At 43.7% G+C, this 20,191-nt stretch overlaps 1 protein-coding gene across 1 annotated transcript in view; it reads left to right on the forward strand.

The window, feature by feature from the left end:
• Kbtbd12 (kelch repeat and BTB domain containing 12) overlaps nt 1-20,191 on the forward strand; it is a 57,794-nt gene that overhangs the window by 30,016 nt on the left and 7,587 nt on the right. Inside the window, exon 4 of the mRNA XM_035448504.1 lies at nt 1,578-1,775. Within this exon, the coding sequence (XP_035304395.1) occupies nt 1,578-1,775 (198 nt within the window). The remainder of the gene's footprint in view (nt 1-1,577; nt 1,776-20,191) is intronic.

Genomic DNA, 20,191 nt, shown 5'->3' on the forward strand with positions numbered 1-20,191 from the left:
CCCTGAGAGCTGGTGTAGCCAAGGCCAACACTTCACAGTCCTTTTAAAAATGGTTTACAAATATCAGCAGTGGGTCTAAATGGAGTGGGATAGTGATGAAAACAATTGCAAATACAAGACTGTCCCTTCCTCCAGGGAATCTGCCTCAGTTTCAGGAGCTGCCCTGTTGGTCAAGAAACATGACCCTCACATTTAAAATCTTTTGCCTTGGGACTTAGGAGGTATCTTAGTTAATTTTCCATTGCTGTGATGAAATACCATGACCAAGGGGTTTATTTTGGCTTACCATTTCAGAGAGATAAGAGTCCATTACCACAGAGGGAAAGCTTGGTAGCAGGCTGTCATGGTAACTGGGCAGTAAGCTACAAGCTCACATCTTGAACTACAAACAGGAGGCTGAGAACAAAGCTGAGAAATGGCACAAGTCTTTGAACTCTCAAAGCCCACCCCCAGTGACATGCTCCATCCCCAGTGGCATTCTCCTCCAGCAAGGCCATACCTCCTAAACCTCCCCCAACAGCACCAAAGACCAAGCATTCAAAAACTCAAGACTCTGAGGGGTATCTCATTGAAATCACCACAGGAGGGGAGAATAAAAACAAGTCACATGCAGACTGATGTTTCTGGTCACAGTGGGTTTGAAAATCTTACACAATTGGACTTAAAGTCCTAATTCTGTACATATTATATCTGCTCCCTGTTTCCATTCCTGGACCTCTGAAGTAGCCTTTGAGATGCCTGCCTTACTTTCTATCTATTTACATGTATGGCCCCTTTCCACTCTGTGAACTTTTTGTTTTTTTGGAGACAGTGTCTCACTATGTAGCCCTGGCTGGCCTGGAACTTAGTATGTCAACTATGCTGGCCTCAAACTCACAGAGATCTGCCTACTTCTGCCTCCCCAGTGCTGGAATTAAAAGCATGTGCCACCATGCCCTGCCTTCACTCCATTAATTTCTAAAGAGACGGGGGTGGGGGAGGAGCCTTGTCTTGAACTTCTTGTCACTTACCATTATCTTGCCAACAGTGAGCATTTAGTGAGCATCTGCTGTATAAACCATGGTGTCCAGTAAGGAAGAGGCCTGGGCATTTCACCTCCCAGTTCTTCTGGTCTTCCTTTGATCTCAAACCTGAGATTTACCTAAGAGCCCTTCTTTTCAACGGAAAAGGATCCGTGCAAATGAGGATGAGAGGCCAGTTTGCAATGATGAGGCATGGATAAGATAGTCCTTGATAGCTACATCTGTGAAATCATTGCTCACAATGAAGAAAGTGTCTGAGTCATTCAACCAATATTCTTACTGGAAAGAGAGTGCTCATTGTATGAACCAACATGGCAAGGTCTACTTGGAATGACTCTTATGTCTACGTAATAGGAACTAATACATTGCAGTGACACTAAACTTGTCTGTGAAACACGTGGAAGACACTGCTGTCACAAAGAAATTACCTTTGAAATAGGAGCAAAGAAAAGCCAAGGCCTGCGAGCCTGTGCTGCCAGCCACTCTAGGAGAGGAGGATGTGTACTGTGAAGCCTCTGCTTCACAACACCCCATTTCTGTGCTTCATTTTCTTAGGTGGAATTGGCTGTGTGGGCCGAGACAAGGGACAAGTTCGGAAATGCCTTGACGTGGTGGAGATCTACAACCCTGATGGCGACTTCTGGAGGGAAGGCCCACCTATGCCAAGTCCCCTCCTCTCACTGAGAACCAATTCCACCAATGCAGGTGCTGTGGATGGGAAGCTCTATGTCTGCGGGGGATTTCATGGAGCAGGTACTGGTCTACCTAGAAATATAGCCTGGACCTCTTGGCATTGACTTTTACCTCCATTACGTGACTTGATGGTCAGTGCTTGCTTTTCAAAGTAATGAGGCACTGGCAAGAGTCTGGCTTTCAGAGCCCAGTGGCCTGCAGCAACTCCCTAGATTCTCATGGGCTTCACTTCTATGAAATGGTGAGGATTCTGTGGGTTTAAGTTTATAATACATCTAGCACATGACAGCCACCCAGCCCATAGTGGTTGAGTATGAAGGGAAGACAAGTAGAAGAGGAAGGCAAAGTCCTGGTAGTAGGACCAAAAGAGAGATTCTAAACAGGAAGGACACGGAAGCAGAGGAATGAGCAGAAGTGTTGGGTGTTAGGATTTTAGCTGCCAACCCAGAAAAAAACTTACACTGCCCACTACCAGCAACTGCAGTAAAGTGCTTGAACACATTTCTAAAATGATGACTAGTGTGTATAGTTATTACTGAGCATACACATCCAATACCATCACTGCACTCTGCAGCACGGAGCAGGGAGGCTTTTAAGCATGCATAAATCTAGAAGCCAATGTCTCTAAAGTCTTATTGACTGCATCAGTAAATAAGGCAGAATGCCTTCATAGTAGACTGAAGTGTTAAGCCAATACATACCCATGAGACACATGCCCCAGAGCACTTAAAGAAGACAGATTAAAGTAGACTTGCCTTCATTTTGTAAGCATACAGTTTTAGGTAACTAACTTAGAGAACAAGGCTTTCATTGTGAGTTAGAACAGGCTTGCTAAGAGGTGCTGGTGCACACCTTTAATCCCTTAGGAGGTAGAGGCCAGCTTGGTCTACAGAGTGAGTTCCAGAACAGCCTGGGATACACAGAATACCCCTGAGAGAGAGAGATGGAGAGAGAGAGAGAGAGAGAGAGAGAGAGAGAGAGAGAGAGAGAGAGATTAGTGGTTAGAGTGATGGTTCTGTTGGTAAAAAAACTTGCCTTGCAAGCATGAGGACCTGAGTTCAGTCCCCCAGAACCATGTAAAAAGCTAGGGATATGGTGGAGCATTCTTGTAATTCCAGTGCTTGTGAGATGGAAGGCAGAGGCAGGCAGATCCCTGGGACTCCCTGACCAGTTAGTCTGGCTACTTGGCAAAGTTCCAGTTCAGTTAGGGACCCTCTCTCAAAAGGTGGAAGGTACTAAGGAAATATTCTCTCTCTCTCTCTCTCTCTCTCTCTCTCTCTCTCTCTCTCACACACACACACACACACACACACACACACACACACAGGAACATACAATTTTCAACAACAACCAACCAAAAAACTTAGAAGAAGATATAGGAGTCAAATGCAGTAATTCTTTTATTTAAACCTTTTACGAAAAGTTATTTTTCAGATAGTGTGGTAAATATAAAATTAGGCCAGGGTATTAGATGATAATAATGAGTTATTTTAGAGACAACAATGGTATTGTATTGTACATAAATCCAAATAAAAAGAATATTCTAAACAGTTAGAGATTATATTTGAGTATTTGCAGGAAAAAATGATGCACTGTCTGAAGTCTGCTCTACTACAACAAATTTTTAAAAAGTATTTTTTTATTTAAGTATGTGTGTATATGCCACATGGTGCTCTTGGAAGTCAGGAAAGGGTGTCAGATCCCTGGGAGCTGGATTTACAGGCAGTTGTAAGCCACCCAGCCTGGGTGCCGGGAACCGAACTCAGGTGCTCTGAAAGAGGAGCAGGTGCTCTAAACCTCTGAGCCATCAGCAGATTCTTTTAGTGGGAGGAGGAGCCAGAATCCATTCTGCAACACTGATGAATGTGGTTGTTATTAGAACTGGACAGATGCATGCTGGGCTGGGCTGCCTTCACCAGTTCACTGCTGTGTGCTGGAAAGCCCCCATGACTACTTTTTCTCCATTTGTACTTTAGAGGCTTTCCCAAAGGTCTTTAACTTTTATATTTCATTTTATTTAGTGTGTGTGGATGCGATGACTTGAGTGTGAGGTCCGAGGGCTTTTGGAAACTGGTTTTGGAAACTTTTGGAAACTGGTTGTCTATATGGGACCTGGGGATTGAACTCAGGTTGTCAGGCTTGGCAGGAAAAGAGACTTTACCTGCTGAGCCATCTTGTCAACCCAAAGAGGTTTGGTTTGTTGGTGTTTTTTTGTTTGTTTGTTTGTTTGTTTTGTTTTTAAAGCTAGTACCTCTTAGTTCTTGAACATCAGCCTTGCTTGAGGTTGTAATTTCTCAGAGTAGCAAGAAAACTGATAGTACAGGAAATCTAAATGTAAACGAGGAGGTTTGGAGTCTTGAAAGATTGCCTAACAAGGGTTTGAGCACTGGGCTCACCTCTAGCTTGGTCTGTGAGCTTTGTTGGTCACCTGACTGTTGACTTTCTCTTGACTAGAAAAGAAGGGCAGATACAAGAGCTGGCCTCAGGTCCTCTGAGAATTCGTGGTCACCAGCATCTAAGGCACTAGAAGGTGGATAGACTCACCGTATGTCTGGGTACTACCTTCCCTATGCAGAGTTAAGAACCAGATGTCTTCAGCTTTTCAAGGGTGTGATAAACTCATCTACATGCTGAACTCTGTGTGGTTCTATAGCAGACTAATGAAGCTTCCAGCTGGAGGGAAAAAATGACCACATGAGTTCCCAAAGCCCATTTTAATTCATTAGTTCTAAGGTGGTAGGTTGCCTGAGGTTTGCTGAATGAATTGTCATTGAGATTTTATGAAAAATAGAGCAATTGGATGACAGCACGCTCTTGTGACCTAGGGTTGTCACCAGACCTCTCTCCTTATGTGACAATATAAAGATAGGACTTACTTTTCCATTTATTTATCTAGGAAATCACAATCAAGGAATTCCCTCCTCCCCTACCTCTATATAGACAACATCTCACTCTCTGACCCATAGTGGCCTGAATTCACTGTTACCCAGGCTAGACCCCAACTTGTGACAAACCTCATGCCTCAGCCTATCAAATGCTATAATGACAGGCATGAGTCACCAGGCCTAGCTTCTAATCTCTTAATATTGTCAATTCTGTAGAAGTTTATTGAAATACCCTCTTGAGATCTTCAACATTTGATTTGAAAGAGAGATACATTAGCACACAATGAATAGTGATTTGTTCTTGGTTAAAATAGCAAGTTGAACATCTTTATTTTCCTTGTAAGTCCTCCTAAAATAATAGCAGAATAAACATAGTCTAAGAAAAGAGGAAGGGCAAAAGCAACACAACACTGGAAGCTGGGAAGCAGACAAGCACATGGTGACTAGACTTGAGACAATTTAATCCTAAACTAAAATGAGAAAGAAAGGAGAGCATGTTGCTACCAAAGAGCCCCATATACATACCCTCAGGAGCTGGCAACAATAGGTGACTCTGGGTAGAGGAGTAAGGGCGATAATGAAAGTGTGAAGAGTACCTGAAAGACAGGAAGCCACCCAGTCACCTGTCCAGATCTCATAGAGAGACAGAGCCTTCATCCCAAAAGGGACAGAGGTGAGGATAGACACTGAGGTCAGTGGTCCAATACTAAAGATGGGAATTAAGGGAAAAATCACACTGAGTTGAGATCCCCAGCTATCCTCCTTCCCTGTCACCTAGAATGTTGACAGTTTTACCCTACAGAAGCCATGATTGCAAGTCAGTTCACCTATGATGAGACTCATAGAAAAACTCCCCATAATAATCCCACGCCCCACACATGCATGTGTATGTATATGTATATTTACACACATATATGTGTGTCTATGTATAAATATATATGTTTTGACCAGGTCTAACTATGTAGTCCACCCTGGCCTTGAACTTGTAATCCTTTTATGTCAGCATCCCAAGTGCTGGGACTTGGCTAACTCATGTTTAAAGATGAGCAAACAGCTAAAGATCACTAGACACTTGAGGAAAACATAAAAAGCAGAGTAGCCCAGAAGATCAGGGACTATGCCAGGAGAAGCTGCAACCTGAGAGATGGAGTAAATGCCATGTTGAAGGAACAGGGAATGGATGGTGAAGAGATTTCCTGGAAATTAAGATTATAATAGAAATTGAATCTACACTAGAAACGTTAGCAAAGATAGTAAAGAAACAATTGTAAAATCAGGGAAGAGAAATGAAGTCCAGGAGGCCCAGCCTAGGAGTAGCAGGACCTCTGGCAAAGAGAACAGAAAAAGTGGACAGGAATGTGTCATCCCTAGAGTAGATGAATAAAAATTCCAGAACTGAAATCACTTGATTACCAAATGCTACCAAATGCTTGGAAAGCAGGTTAATGACAGACCAAGCCAAAGCACATCACTGTGACATTAGAGACAAACTTTTGGTCCCAAAATGTTCAAAAGAGAGGAAGAGTTTTATCTAAAGTACCAAGAATCAGACTTTTGAACTGTGATGTTGGAAGCTAAAAGAAAATGAAGCAAATGTATTCAGAAGCTCTGTGGAAAACTACTTTCCACCTGCAGTCTGAAACTGCACTATTAGTCAAGGTTGAGGGCATTCCAAAGTGTTCCCCTCTGTGTCCTTTTGTAAAAATCAAGATGCCTCACCAAAACTGTAAAATAAGAAAGAATAGATCCCAGAAAAAGGATTAAACATAGTAGAAAGAAAGAGGAAACTCCTGAGAGGATGGGGGGAGACCCCTGAAAAACAAGTGCTGTACAGCAGACCCGGGGAAGCAGCAATGTGGAATGCAACTGTCTCTGCGCTGTGGGGAAGAGGGCATCAAATCCAATGTGTGCTGTGAACCGAACCCTGGTCCCTCTGCAAGAGGAACAAATGTTCCTAACTGCTAAGCCATCTCCCCAACCCCTAAATCACAATGCTTTTAATGTTTTAGACACTGAGAGTGATGAAAGCTAACAAAAGCAAAACAGCATCAAAGAAAACACCATGTTTTATTCCTTCAATATCCAGTGTGGCTGAGCCATAATGACATAAGAACTAAATGTTGAGCTAACCAATATTGTGCCTCTATTGTCCTATAAAAATGGGAAGGTAGGAAGTAAGCAAGCCTGCTAAGGTTGAGAGATGAAGCTAAGCCCCACATGGAAGGTCTGAAAGTTCTCAATGCCATTGTCTTTATCTGTTTCTGTGGCTATCACAAAATCCCTGAAGCTGGGTGCCTGTAAGAAAACACTTATTTAGCTCACAATTTTGGAAAATAGAAGTCCATACTCAAGTGACCCCAAATGTTTGAGCTCCAGTAAGAGAGAGCTCCTTGGCTGGGTCACTGCATGGTGGATGGTGTCATGGGGGCTGTGGATGCAGAAAGCAGAGGTCACATGCCAAAACAGGAAGCCAAAGTAACTCAGGAGCTGTATTCACTCTTATTTTTGTTTTGTGAGACTAGGTTTCACTATGCTGCCTGGATTGGCCAGGAAGTCATTATATGGGCCAGGCTGGCATTGAACTTACAGTAAGCCTCCTGCCTCTGCTCTGCCTCTGCCTTTGCCTCCTGAGTGCTGCAGTTATGGGCATGGGCTACTAGGCTGCACTCAACCAATCTGGGCACTAGGCAGAGGCCCCATGAGAGCTACACCAACCCCTTCTGAGGAGAGCAAAACCAGGGTCTGCTCACCTTCTACAAAGTCCTACGTCTTAGAAGCCCCACCATCCCCCAGCCCCACCACTCTGGGGACAAGTTTCCTGCCCATGAATCTCCAGAGAACAAACTCAAATAGTTTCTAAAGCACCGCCGCCTTCATCTGAGAAACCAAGAATGATGTGTTAGAAAATGGTATTTATAGGGCTGGAGTCAGTGCCGGAAGAAGCTGCCGAGTGGGAAGAGGACCAGTGGGTAGCGACAGCTTCTTCAAGGAATTACAGGGGTGGAGTCATCTGACCCTCCATATCACGTGACTATGAACCTAGGAAAGCTAAAACAAAGTTTGCAGTATGCAAATCAAGTGTGACTAAAGAGGAATGTCAGGGAGAGCACGAAGGAGTCTGCTGGCGACCAATCCCAGTGGGGTTTGTGGGGTTCTGTGTCTTCTGGGCAGAGACACAGGCTGCTATAGCTCTGAACTATTTTTTAAGCATTTCTGTATAGCAGATGATCTTAGAAGACACATTATCTCCCTCCATCACAAAGGGCAGACATGCTTACTGGCCCTTGTCCAGGATTTCTTTCTGGCACTCACAGGTGTCGGCTGCCACTCTTCAGGTCACTCTGTGAGACTGTGAGCTCAGATAGCTGGCATTTAAAATGTTGGCATGCAGCAACAGCAGCAACAGCAGCAAAGGGCACTGTCCCTCATCTGTGACTCAGGAGTCTCCTGTCTTCTTCGGCACCCATGTGTCTGCAGCAAACTAGCTTAGAAAACCCAGAGCCTCACAGTCCTTGATGGAGTCCTAAACCTCTCCCCAGAGGCTTTCTTCTCCACCTCCAACATGGGCTGAGGACACCAGCATTGTTTCAAGGCCAGAGCTTATAACACCAATCTCTCACAGGTTCTTACAAAACATAAATAAATGAGGGGACAATTCTCAACTTACTCTGTGAAGACAGTGTTACACAATTTAAACAAGAAGAAAAACAAAAAAACAAAAACAAAAAACAAAGCTCGGAAGCTAGGTAGATGGCTCAGTCCATAAAGTGCTTGCCATGCAGGCCTGGGGACCTGGGTTTGATCCCTCAGAACCTACATAAAAGACTAGGAATACTCCTGCAATCCCAGAGCTGGGAAGAATCCCTGGGCCTCACAGCCCAACTAGTCTAGCCAAATCAGTGAGTTCAGAGAGCAGTGCTGTCTCAAAGAACAAGGTGGGTTGGTCTGGAGAGATGGCTCCAAGGTTAAAAGCATATACTGCTCTTGTAAAAGACCAGAGTGTGGTTCCCAGTGACCACATCGGACTGCTCACAGCTACCTCTGACTTCAGCTGCAGATCTGATGTCCTCTTCTGGCCTCCACAGGCACCTGCATTCACACAGACAGACAGACAGACAGACAAGACAGACAAACAGACAAGACAGACAGACAGACACAGACAGACAATTAAAAATAAAAATAAAGATCTGGAGAAATGGCTCAGCGGTTGAGAGCACTGGCCACTTGCTCCTCCAGAGGACCAGGGTTTGGTTCCCAGCACCCACATGGCAGCTCATAAAGACCTGAAACTCCACTTCCAGGGGATCTGACACCCTTCTCTGGTCTCCTTGGACACCAAGCACACATGTGATGCACAGAAATCCATGCTGGAAAAACTTCCACACAATTAAACATTTTTAAATAAAAAGTAAAAATAAATCTTAAAAAACTAAATAAGGTTCAGGGCCATTGAGGAAAACACTTAATGTCAATTCAGGCCTCCATATATGCACTCACATGTTCATATGACCCATACACGTGGCATGTATGCACATATAGACGCACCAAAAAAAAAAAAAGATTGCAAATGTAAAACTCCTCAACATAATACTAGCAACATACAAAAGGAGTTATTTATATATCATGACCAAGCAGGATTTTGATCTGTATAACACACCTATTAATAGGATAAAAGAAAAAATGGAATGATCATCTTAACAGATGGCAAATAAAAGACAGCAAAATGCAGCTCCCACTCATAACGTAAACACTTGGCACAGTAACTGGACCACTAACACACATCTATGGAAAATCTACAGCTCACATCATACTTAATGGGGAAAGACAGAAAGAACCAGGAACTGTTCAGCACTGTGCTGGAGACTCTGCTCAGGGCAATTAGAAAAGGAAAGGAAAGCATGAGCAGCCAGATTATAAAGTAATAATTAATCACACATGACACAATCTTATATTTAGAAAATCCTAAGAAGTTTTTTTTAACTTATTGGTAAGAAACAAGTTTGCAAGATGCAAAATAAATGTACAAAAAAATCTTATTTGTAGGCCTTGCAACAAACAATCCAAATGTTAAAATTAAGAAAACATCACATTTATACTGCCATCAAAATAAATGCTTAGGAATAAATTCAACAAAAAGCACAGAACTTGTACATTAAAAAGTACAAAATAATTAATAATAGTAACAATAATAGTAGCCCAGAGCTGGAGAGGTGGCTCAGCTATTAAAAGCATTGATTGCTCTTGCAAAGGACCCAGATTGGGTTCCCAGCATCCATGTGGCAGCTAAGAACTGTCTATAACTCCAATACCATAGGATCCAATGCCCTTATACAGTCTCTGAGAGAACTGCACATACATGGTACATAGACATGCATACAGACAAAACACCCATACATAAAATAAAAATTAATAACAAAAATTCAAATAATAAACCAAATAAGTAGTCAGGTTAATAAGATGATTTAAATTTTAAATTGAATTGGCCAACACAAAATGAAGAACTCCTTGGTTTTTTGGCTTTTTTTGTTTGTTTGCTTTATTAGTTTTTTGTTTTGATTTTCATTTTTGTGGGTTTTCTTTAAAAACAGATAGAAAGAGAACATGAAGTTTGATGAGTAGGGGGGTGGATAGAAGATCTGAGTTGGGGAAAGGAAAAAACATGCCCAAAATATATTATAAGAAAAAATTTAGGGTTGGAGAGATGGCTCAGAGGTTAAGAGCACTGGCTGCTCTTCCAGAGGTCCTGAGTTCAATTCCCAGCAACCACATGGTGGTTCACAACCATCTATAATGAGATCTGGTGCCCTCTTCTGGCCTGCAGGCATACATATAGGCAGAACACTGTATACATGATAAATAAATCTTTAAAAAGAAGAAAAGAAAAGAAAAGAAAAAAATTACATGGAAATCCAAGAGACTTTTTGTTTGTTTGTTTGTTTGTTTGTTTGAAAACAGGGTTTCTCTGTATTGCTTTGGAGGTTGTCCTGAAACTCGCTATGTAGACCAGGCTGGCTTCTAACTCACAGAGATCCACCTGCCTGCCTCCCGAGTGCTGGGATTAAAGGCATGTGCCACCATTGCCCGGCTGCAAGAGACCTTTATAATAAGAGCCAAAATACTCACTTCAAAACTATGACCGTCCAGACTGTGGGGTTCCAGCAAATCACACTGAACAGCTCAGTGGGAAAGCCCTGAGCATTCATAAGAGAAGTGACCTTCTGGTTTGCAACACAGCTTCTAAGATAGTTTAACTGGGAAAGGACCTTTTGCCATCAAATTGTACAGGAATGATTGGATTGGACCCCCACCTCACACCATGTACAAGGATGAACTCAAAAGGGATAAAAAATGTAACTATCATAGCTAAAACTAGCAAGTCTTAGAAAGAAATGTAGGCATCCTTTTGGCTTTGAATTTATACAGTGAATAGGCAAGTTGTTCTAAAAGCATTTTTTTTAAAAAAAAAAAGAAAAAGGCAACTGACAGAGTGAGAAGAAAATTGCAAATACTATATCTGACAAAGAAGAGGCATGTCTAGACTACATAAAGAAATCCAACTCGCCGGGCACTGGTGGAACACGCCTTTAATCCCAACACTAGGGAGGCAGAGGCAGGCAAATCTCTGTGAGTTTGAGACCAGCCTGGCCTACAGAGCGAGTACCAGGATAGGCTCCAAAGCTACACAGAGAAACCCTGTCTTGAAAAAAGGAAGGAAGGAAAGAAAAAAAGAAATCTGACTCAATAACAAAGACAGATCACCAACTTTTAAAAAGATTATCTTTTCTACTATTTGAGACTATAATCATATAGTTTCCCCTTTCTCCTTACCACACCCTCTCATGTGTCCTTCCTAAATTCATAAATGCCCCCGACCAGTCTGTATAATGTTACGTATACGTATGTTTTTCAGGGCTGACCATTTGGTATTAGTTAACCAATTGGTGTGCTCTTGGGGGAAGAAGGTCTCTCCCCATCCCAGCATTCCTCAGTTGCCTGTAGTTCTTGGTGTATGTCACCAATTTGTTAGTTGACAAAGAACCTGAATAGACATTTCTCCAATGAATGTAAACCAATGGCCAAGGGCTGGACATCGTCAAAACCACAATGGGGTCACACTTCATCCCCAGCAGAGTGACTGTCACAAAAGGCTAGATAGTAACAAGTGTTGACAAAGACAGGGGAAACCAGAACCCTCATACACCCGGGCGAGGGTGGAGGTATGGAGCTGCTGTGAAACTTGGCCAGCACTTCCTGAAAAGGTTAACCTTCCAGTGGCCCATGTGACCCTACCCCTAGTACACACATCAGGGGCTGCAACTCCGACTCTACACAGAAGCTCATATGGAGTGTCCACACTGCAGTGTTGTAACAGCCCAGAGGTGGAAACAACCCACAGATAAAAAATTCTGTGTTCGCACAGCAGAATAGCATTTGGCAATAAAATGAGGAGCTAACGTGTGCTCTAACATAAGTGAACCATGAAAATATTACTCTAAGGGAGAAGACAGTCTCCAAAGATCATCTTGCCACTAATTCACTAATTCACTAATAGGAAATGCCCAGGGAGGACAGAATCGGGTTTGTAGATGACGGGGAGCATGGGCAGGGGAAGTGACCGTCACACTCTCTCCCTATGAGTGCTTCAACTCAATTCTTTAGTGCCAGACCCCAAAGCTGACTACTTAGAAGGAAGAGGGGGGGAGGGTAGTTCTTACTTTTTTCCTTTAAAATCAGCATTAGTGCATATACTTCATATAACATTCACTACAGCAAAAAACAGTGCGGTGGGTTGGTTTTTTTTTTTTTTTTTTTTTTTTTTTTGGCATGTTCACAAAGTTTGTGTGACCATCCCTCCATCTAATTTCAGAACATCATCAACCCCCAAATAAACCCTGCACTTTGCAAGGGAAGAGGCAGAAATAACTCATCCCAGAGATGAAGACTGTGGTGGCAGATGACACCTAGTGGCAGACACCCATTCCATCTGTAAAAATACCCAAAAGATGACAGTTGTGGCCCTAGGAGGTCAGGTGATTCTTTAGCCCATGCTTGGCACCCATGAATCCTGCTTTTCAAGGGACCACATGAGCTTGGACTGTGGGCATTTCGTGAAAACCTTGAGCTCTTAGAAGACATGGGATTCAGTTCCTCAGGGTTTTCTGGTGCTGGACCCCTTATCCCTGCTACAGCACAGGCACTTAGGTGTGACCTGCAGCTACTCCCTCCCCCAGGATTGCAAGGAAGCCCTGCAGGCATGTTCAGGAGCAACAGGATCTGCTGCATCTCTATTTCAGGCCATCCCTGGCTGCCCAGATTTCATCCAGCATCCAAACCTGACATGTTCTGCTTTCAACCTACCAGGGCTCAGCTCAGCCCCAGCAGGCTTCCCAGGAACCCAACAGTCCTGCCTCAGTTTCATTCCTCTGTTAGATCCCCGAAAACTCAAGTATCGGGGTCCCAGGCCAGGTTCGAGGTCACCCCAATCACCAGGCGGATTCGAGAGCTTGCTGCAAACTGCACGAGGCTTTATTGTAATTTAACGAGCTAACCCCATGTTAGCTCGGGTCTTTCACCCACCCGTCATGGCGGATGGCTAGCAAAGACGGCTCCTAGGGTCTCCCAAAAGATCTTATAGGGCAGCGTAAGGGGAGTGTCTAGGGGGTACGCACAGGCTTACGCACAGGCTCACGATTGGTGTGCTTCCAGGCTTGGAGGGCTTGCCCTGTGTTGATTGGTCAACTGGTTGTTATGGCCCATAGGCCCTCCCAGGGTGGTTGCTACGTCATTGCTGTGCGCTTGTCTGTAAAGTACACCCAGGGTCGTAAAGCATAGCGCCACCAGCTAACATCCGATTGGTTCCTTGTCACGAGACAGGCATCTGACTTTCTAGTGACTAACTTCTGATGGGTTCCTTGTCACGAGACAGGCATCTGACCTCTAAGTGACCAAGGCAGGTTTATGGCAAGCACGTGTTCGGCTGTTATGGCTGCCAAAAGGGAAGCTGGCTCCTTCACCTCCACACCCTTCCTTCCTTCCTTCACTGGGAACTGGAAGGGCTTCCTGATTCCCTTATCTGCCCAGCAAAACTTTAACTTTCTTTCTTTCTTTCTTTCTTTCTTTCTTTCTTTCTTTCTTTTTTTTTTTTTTTTTTTTTTTTTTTGTTTTTTTTTTCAAGACAGGGTTTCTCTGTGGCTTTGGAGGCTGTCCTGGAACTAGCTCTTGTAGACCAGGCTGGTCTCGAACTCACAGAGATCCACCTGCCTCTGCCTCCGGAGTGCTGGGATTAAAGGCATGTGCCACCAACGCCCATCTCCAGAACTTTCTTTATGTCCCTGTCCTCTCCAGTGAAGTTTAGCCTAGTCTTAGTGGTGACACTATGGTGGCTGCAAAGTACAAACCCAAATCAATGGTAGAAAACACACTGGGAAGGGGCTGGAGAGATGGCTCAGCGGTTAAGAGCACTGACTCTTCTTCCAGAGGTCCTGAGTTCAGTTGCCAGCAACCACATGGTGGCTCACAACCATCTTGAATGAGATCTGGTGCCCTCTGCTGGCATGCAGGCAGAAGACTGTATACATAATAAATAGATAGATAGATAGATAGATATCTAGATAGATAGATAGATAAATAAAATCTTTATTAAAAAAAAGAAAAGAAAAAGAAAACACACCGGGAAGTACTTTGTGGGTTCTCCCACTATCAGATGCTGTATAATCCGATGCTGGTGTTGACTGTTCTGACAGCAGCCTTTAGCACTGTGCACAAAATCGTTCATTTATTCCCACAACAGCCTACAAGGGAGATACAAGGATCGCCTTTATACATGCAGAAACTGACACACAGGAGGGAGGTCACATGGATGGTAAATATTTAATTTGGAATTCAGAGTCATATACAGAGTCTGACCCCAAGAGTCTGCTTCAAATTAAATTACATTAAATTATAGTATTTGGTATGGAGGTTGAGCATTGATGTCATTTAAAGGATCTTTATAGATTGTTTTTATATTTGTTTTCTCTCTCTTTCTCTCTCTCTCTCTCTCTCTCTCTCTCTCTCTCTCTCTCTCTCTCTCTGTGTGTGTGTGTGTGTGTGTGTGTGTGTGTAATATATGTGGAAGTCAGAGGACAACTTGTGTGAGTCAGTTCTTTCCTTACACCATGTAGGTCCTAGGGATGAAACTCAGATCATCAGGCTTGGTGGCAAGATATTTACCCGCTGAGCTATCTCAGCATCCCTAAAAGGACTTTAGATTATTGTAGTAAGCTGTTGGGACTGAGAATTATTACCCTGGATGATGCCTGTTGGATTTCATTCATTTAACATATTTTTATTGAATGCAATTACATGATAAGCTCTAATTAGCTGCAACCCTGAAGGGCTCAACTAAAGACAAAATAAATGAGTTGCTGACTGAGCTGCTTAGTTAGACGGTAGCATGCCCCTTAGAAGCAGAGGAGCAGAGGAACTGAAGGTGAACTCAGTAGCCTACTGCTCCCAAAGCCTATGAGCTCTCAAGGACTGGCAGGAAGCCACACCCAGCACATTATAACCGCACTTCTGAACACCAAGGACAATGAAAAATCTTGAAAGAAGCAAGAGAAAAGCAACAGCTAACGTGTGAGAGAACAGATACTAAGATGTCCTGTAGATTATTGCGTGCTACATGCGATCAAAGATGATCCGCAGTCCGTAAGGCTAAGATTTCTTTATTCAGATAAACGCCAGCCCAAACGCAAGCCAGAGCATGCCAGGGGCAGCAAGGCAGCCAGACCAGAGAGAAGGGGCTATTCATGTGTGCGTGGTCCCTTAAGAATCCCCCACGCGTCATCCTGAACACCCCTTCACCATGCCCTGACAGGCGTGGTTAAGTACACCTGTAGCCGGCCCTTAGGAGGCGTGGTTACGGTGTCTCCCTACAATTCCCCTTTTAGTCTAAAAGAGGATTAAAACTTAATAGTGTAAAACATCCAAAATTAACAATCACATAGGTGAAATACAAGAAGATACAATAATCTGCTGTTGCACATCCTAACAATGTTTACTCCGGCTACGCCCTAAAGTCATACCTCCTTCCATTCCCAACTCTAAACAATAAGAAAGTTATTCCTAGCTAGGCTTACACTACCCTAATAAACAATAATGGGGAGCAGGGGCGTAGCATCTTCTAAGTTACTTCCTGCTGAAATGGGCCAAGCTTTTGTGGCACATACCTTTTATCCCAGCACACAGGAGGCAGAGGCAGGTGAATCACTGTGAACTTAAGGCCAACCTGGTCTATATATCGAGTTCCAGGGCAGCCAGGACTACACAGAGTAACCCTGTCTCAAAAAATAAAAACAAGAGCTCACCATATTCAATATTTCTATAAATAAACTCAGGAAAGCTAGGAATGTGTTTCCAGTCTGTTAATGGAATGTCAGTTGTCCTTTGGTCAAAAGTGATTTTACAGGTGCATTCTTTCAATTAAATGCATGGCCAAAGCATGAATGCTGCCACACATTCTTATCCGTGGGATCCCTTTTTAGTGTGCACTATGGGATCACGAAGCGTGGATAGGCTGTCACCTGCTGGTCATGCCTGTCCTGATGGTCCTCTTTCCCCCTCCTTCTTCCTGAGCCAGACTTAGTTAATTTGTTGCTTTCCTTGACAGAAAGCTTCCTCGCCACCGGAAGAGCAGATCAAATCCCTGACTGGGAACAAGCCAAAGTGGGCAGTGAGATGGCTCATTCCCCTCTTCAGAGTCATTCATATGCAGGATAGACTGTAGAACACATACACAGTGAGATAGACATTGAAATAAACCTATATCATGGTTTCGGTGTGAACTGCTCCTCTCAGGCTCCTATGTGTAAAGACTTGGTCTCCCCAGCTGCTGGGGCTATTTTGGGAGGCGACACAACTTGTAGGAGGAAGGGTCTAGATAAAGGAAGAAGGCTACTGGGGAGCAGGCCTGCCTTCAGCCTGTTTTCTGGTCTGCCTACATGTGAGCAGAGCAAGCCAGCGCTCATCCCACCACCATACGTCACCACCATGATGGACTGGGTTCCCTCAAACCCTGAGCTCAAAAAAAAAAAGAAAATCCTTCAACCTTAGGATACTCCTGTCAGGTGTTTAGTCACCACGATGACAACAGTAGTGCAGAACAGAAATTGAATAAAGAGAGCATAAGTGTGGGGGAGATGAGGCGTGCCTTGCATTAACTGTGGGACATGTCCTCAGTAACATTCCTATCAGGCTGGGCAGCTCAGAGGTTAGTAGTATGCACTGCTCTTTCAGAGGACTTGAGTTCAGTTCCCAGGACCATGTCAGGCAGCTCAAAATCACTTATAACTCCAGGGGACTCCACGTCCTCTTCTGGCCTCCTTGGGCACTGTTCATACCCCCACAAACACAGATACACGTGCACATAACATAAAAAATAAATCTAAAATGTCTTAAATAATAACACTATTCCTATAATAGCAAACCAGCCAGTTAGCATTTCACTGATGGGAAATCAGTGGAAAACAGTGTACAGTCCCCCAAACACTGTTTCCAGTTTTCTGATTGCATTAAAGAGTAAATCTAGATGAAAATGGTCCCTGATGTTTCCACTGAAGTACCTCCCAGAGCACAGAGCACACCCTGAAAAACATGGGGTACATTCCAGAGCAGTCCGCCACATACATGGACTTTCATTAACTTATTTACCTCAAAATTTATGTGCATATTTCATTTACTCCCTGGTATAGCTGAGCCCATTTTCCTGAGACAGTGTTCTTGAACCACTGGCTGCTGGAGGTGTGGTCACGGGTTTGCTGACTCCTTCAGGGAATCTGATGCTGCTGGATGTGGTGCATGTGGTGCGTCTATTTTTGGGGACTAGCTGGATTGAAAAGAGCTGACATGGGGTTCAGCCTCCCGTTCCTTTTCCTTGTTAGTGTGGTGATATTTCATCCTAAGTAGGTCAACTCAAATGCCGGCCCCTTTTCCTTGTTCTCCTAGCCCTGAGCTCAGAAGAGCACCAAGAGTGACACCAAGAGGACAAACTGAGTTGGCAAGCCAGCCTGGTAGAAATGCTAACACCCTGGAGTCACAAAGATATGTGGCAATGCACCCTCTTTCTGAGGAGAAGCCCATCTGATTATCATTATCTTTCTTTTATGATTAATATAGTGATTTTTTTTATTCCGTGTCAATGAAATAACAGACTCCTACAAAAAAATGGCAACACACACATGGTTTTTTAAAATAACATAGGGCTGGGTGGTGGTGGAGAATGCTTTTAATCCTAGCACTCAGGAGGCAGAGGCAGGCTAATCTCCAATTGGAGGCCAGCTTGGTCTACAGAGCCAGTTCAGGGACAGCCAGGGCTCCACAGAAAAACATTGAGAGAGAGAGAGAGAGAGAGAGAGAGAGAGAGAGAGAGAGAGAGAGAGAGAGAGAGAGAATAAAAAACACAAGGAAAGTGGAGAAATAAATCCAGAAAGACAACTGACTGCAATTTTAAGAGGTCTGCCTGTGTTCATTTGAAGGAAAACACAGACACCCTCTTCCCAGTAAAACAAAAGAAAACCAGCACTTAAGTGTGCTAAAAAATACATACCAAGACAGTCACCATGAGACGAGCAGTTGCTTCAGCTTAGAGGAACAAACAGGCTGACACAGTTGTACTGTGTTGGCCCTCTTCTATTCTTGCGGAGGCCGTGCAATGCTCCCTCTTCCTGCACCCTTTTCCTGCAGCCCCAGGGTTGGATCAGACATCCTCTCCTTCCTGCTACTAAGATGGGGACACAGCAGTGACAGCCAGGGACAGTGTTGGCATTCTGTCCCCAGCACCCCAGTCTGTGAGCTGCTGCCCTCCCAACAGACCCCTCGGTGCCACGGGCTGCCAGATGGTTCCCATCGCCACCCAAACCCTGATAAACAAGCATAGCCCTTTTGCACTTAACACAGCTTTGAAATACAGAAAGCAGAAACTACTGGAAGCAGAAGAATACAAAAGTAACTCCATTAAAATGAATGGACTTGAAGATGCCTTTCTCAGAAACCCGGAGATCAAGTTGCTAGAAACTAGAGTAAAAGGTTTAGATATGAGCTGCCCAACAGGACCATCAATAACCAAGTGTGACTATTTTAATTTTTAGTTTATGCTAATAACTATTAAAATTTAATGTCAGTTCTTCAGTCTCACTAGCAACAATCCAAAGAGCTCAGCATCACATGTGCCTGCCTGTGTTGGCCAGTGCAGGTTAGAGTGCACCCCTCAGCCCCTCAGTACAGAAAGTTTGATTCATAGAAGTGTGGAACCTCTGGCATGGGCACATGCCTTTAATCCCAGCACTTGGGAGGCAGAGGCACTGGGATTTCTGTGAATTTGGGGCCAGCCTGATCTACATAGCAAGTTCCAGACTAGCTGGAACTATACTCTCTCTCAAAACAAACAAAAATATAGAACCCTACACTGAACAAATAAGGGACGCATTCCTGTTAGACACTCTGAGAATATACATGCTATCCAACTGTGAATAAAGCAAAAGAAAATTGCAATTATTCTCCAGAGTAGAAGTTATAGAAACTGTAAACCTGTCCACAATGCAATTAAGTTAAAATTTTAAAAGCTGTTTAGATGTCTGAGAGTCTAATGAAGCTTGTCCTTGTCACCAAGACTGACAACCTGAGTACTCACATGGTAGAGGGAGAGAATCAAGTCCTTACACACATATACACAATAAATACATTTTGTTTTAAATTTTTTATTGTCAAAGGATAGACAAACGCCAACACATTCATACTTACAATTCAGCTTTTTTGAGACAAGGTCTCACTGTATAGCTCTGGCTGTCCTAAAACTCGAAACATAGATCAGGCTAACATTGAAATCAGAAATCTGCCTGCCTCTGTCTCCTGAGTGCTGGAATTAAAGACATGTACCACCATGCCTGACAATCAACTTAATTTATTTTTTTTCGAGACAGGGTTTCTCTGGGTAACCTTGGCTGTCCTGGAACTCCCTCTCTAGACCAGGCCTCGAACTCACAGAGATCCACCTGCCTGTGCCTCCTGAGAGCTGGGATTAAAGGCATTCACCACCACCGCCAGGCAATCAGCTTAGTTTTTTAAAACTTAGTTTTTTAAAGATTAACCCACAGAGTTAAGAGGAGGGGATCAATCCCCTGCAGCTGAAGTTACAAGAAGTTGGGCTACCAACTTGGTTCCAGGAACCGATCTTGGGTCCTCTGCAGGAGTACACACTCTTAACTCTACTGGAAAATCTCAAGCATTCTAAACAAGTCTTGAATTAAAACGGTGTGCATTTTGAAATGACAGACTGTGGAGAAATTTGAACCATACCAGGAATCTTCTAGATGGCGGTAGAGCCCTCAGAAGAGACACTTGAAGCATGTGTGAGAGGATATGAAGGATCAGAGGACAGAGAGGGAACTCAAATAGACTTCTAAGAGAGACTCTCACAAACAGCTTTCAGCTTGGTGCACACAATGCCGTCACACTTTACAAAGTTCTTGATTTGAGGTCAGAAGTCCAACGTGATCTCCGTGCGGGCGGTATATTCACTGGGATTTTACAAAGATAATAAAGCCTCCCAGAGTC

The sequence above is a fragment of the Cricetulus griseus genome, chromosome 8 (assembly GCF_003668045.3).
Source record: "Cricetulus griseus strain 17A/GY chromosome 8, alternate assembly CriGri-PICRH-1.0, whole genome shotgun sequence".
Taxonomy (NCBI): domain Eukaryota; kingdom Metazoa; phylum Chordata; class Mammalia; order Rodentia; family Cricetidae; genus Cricetulus; species Cricetulus griseus.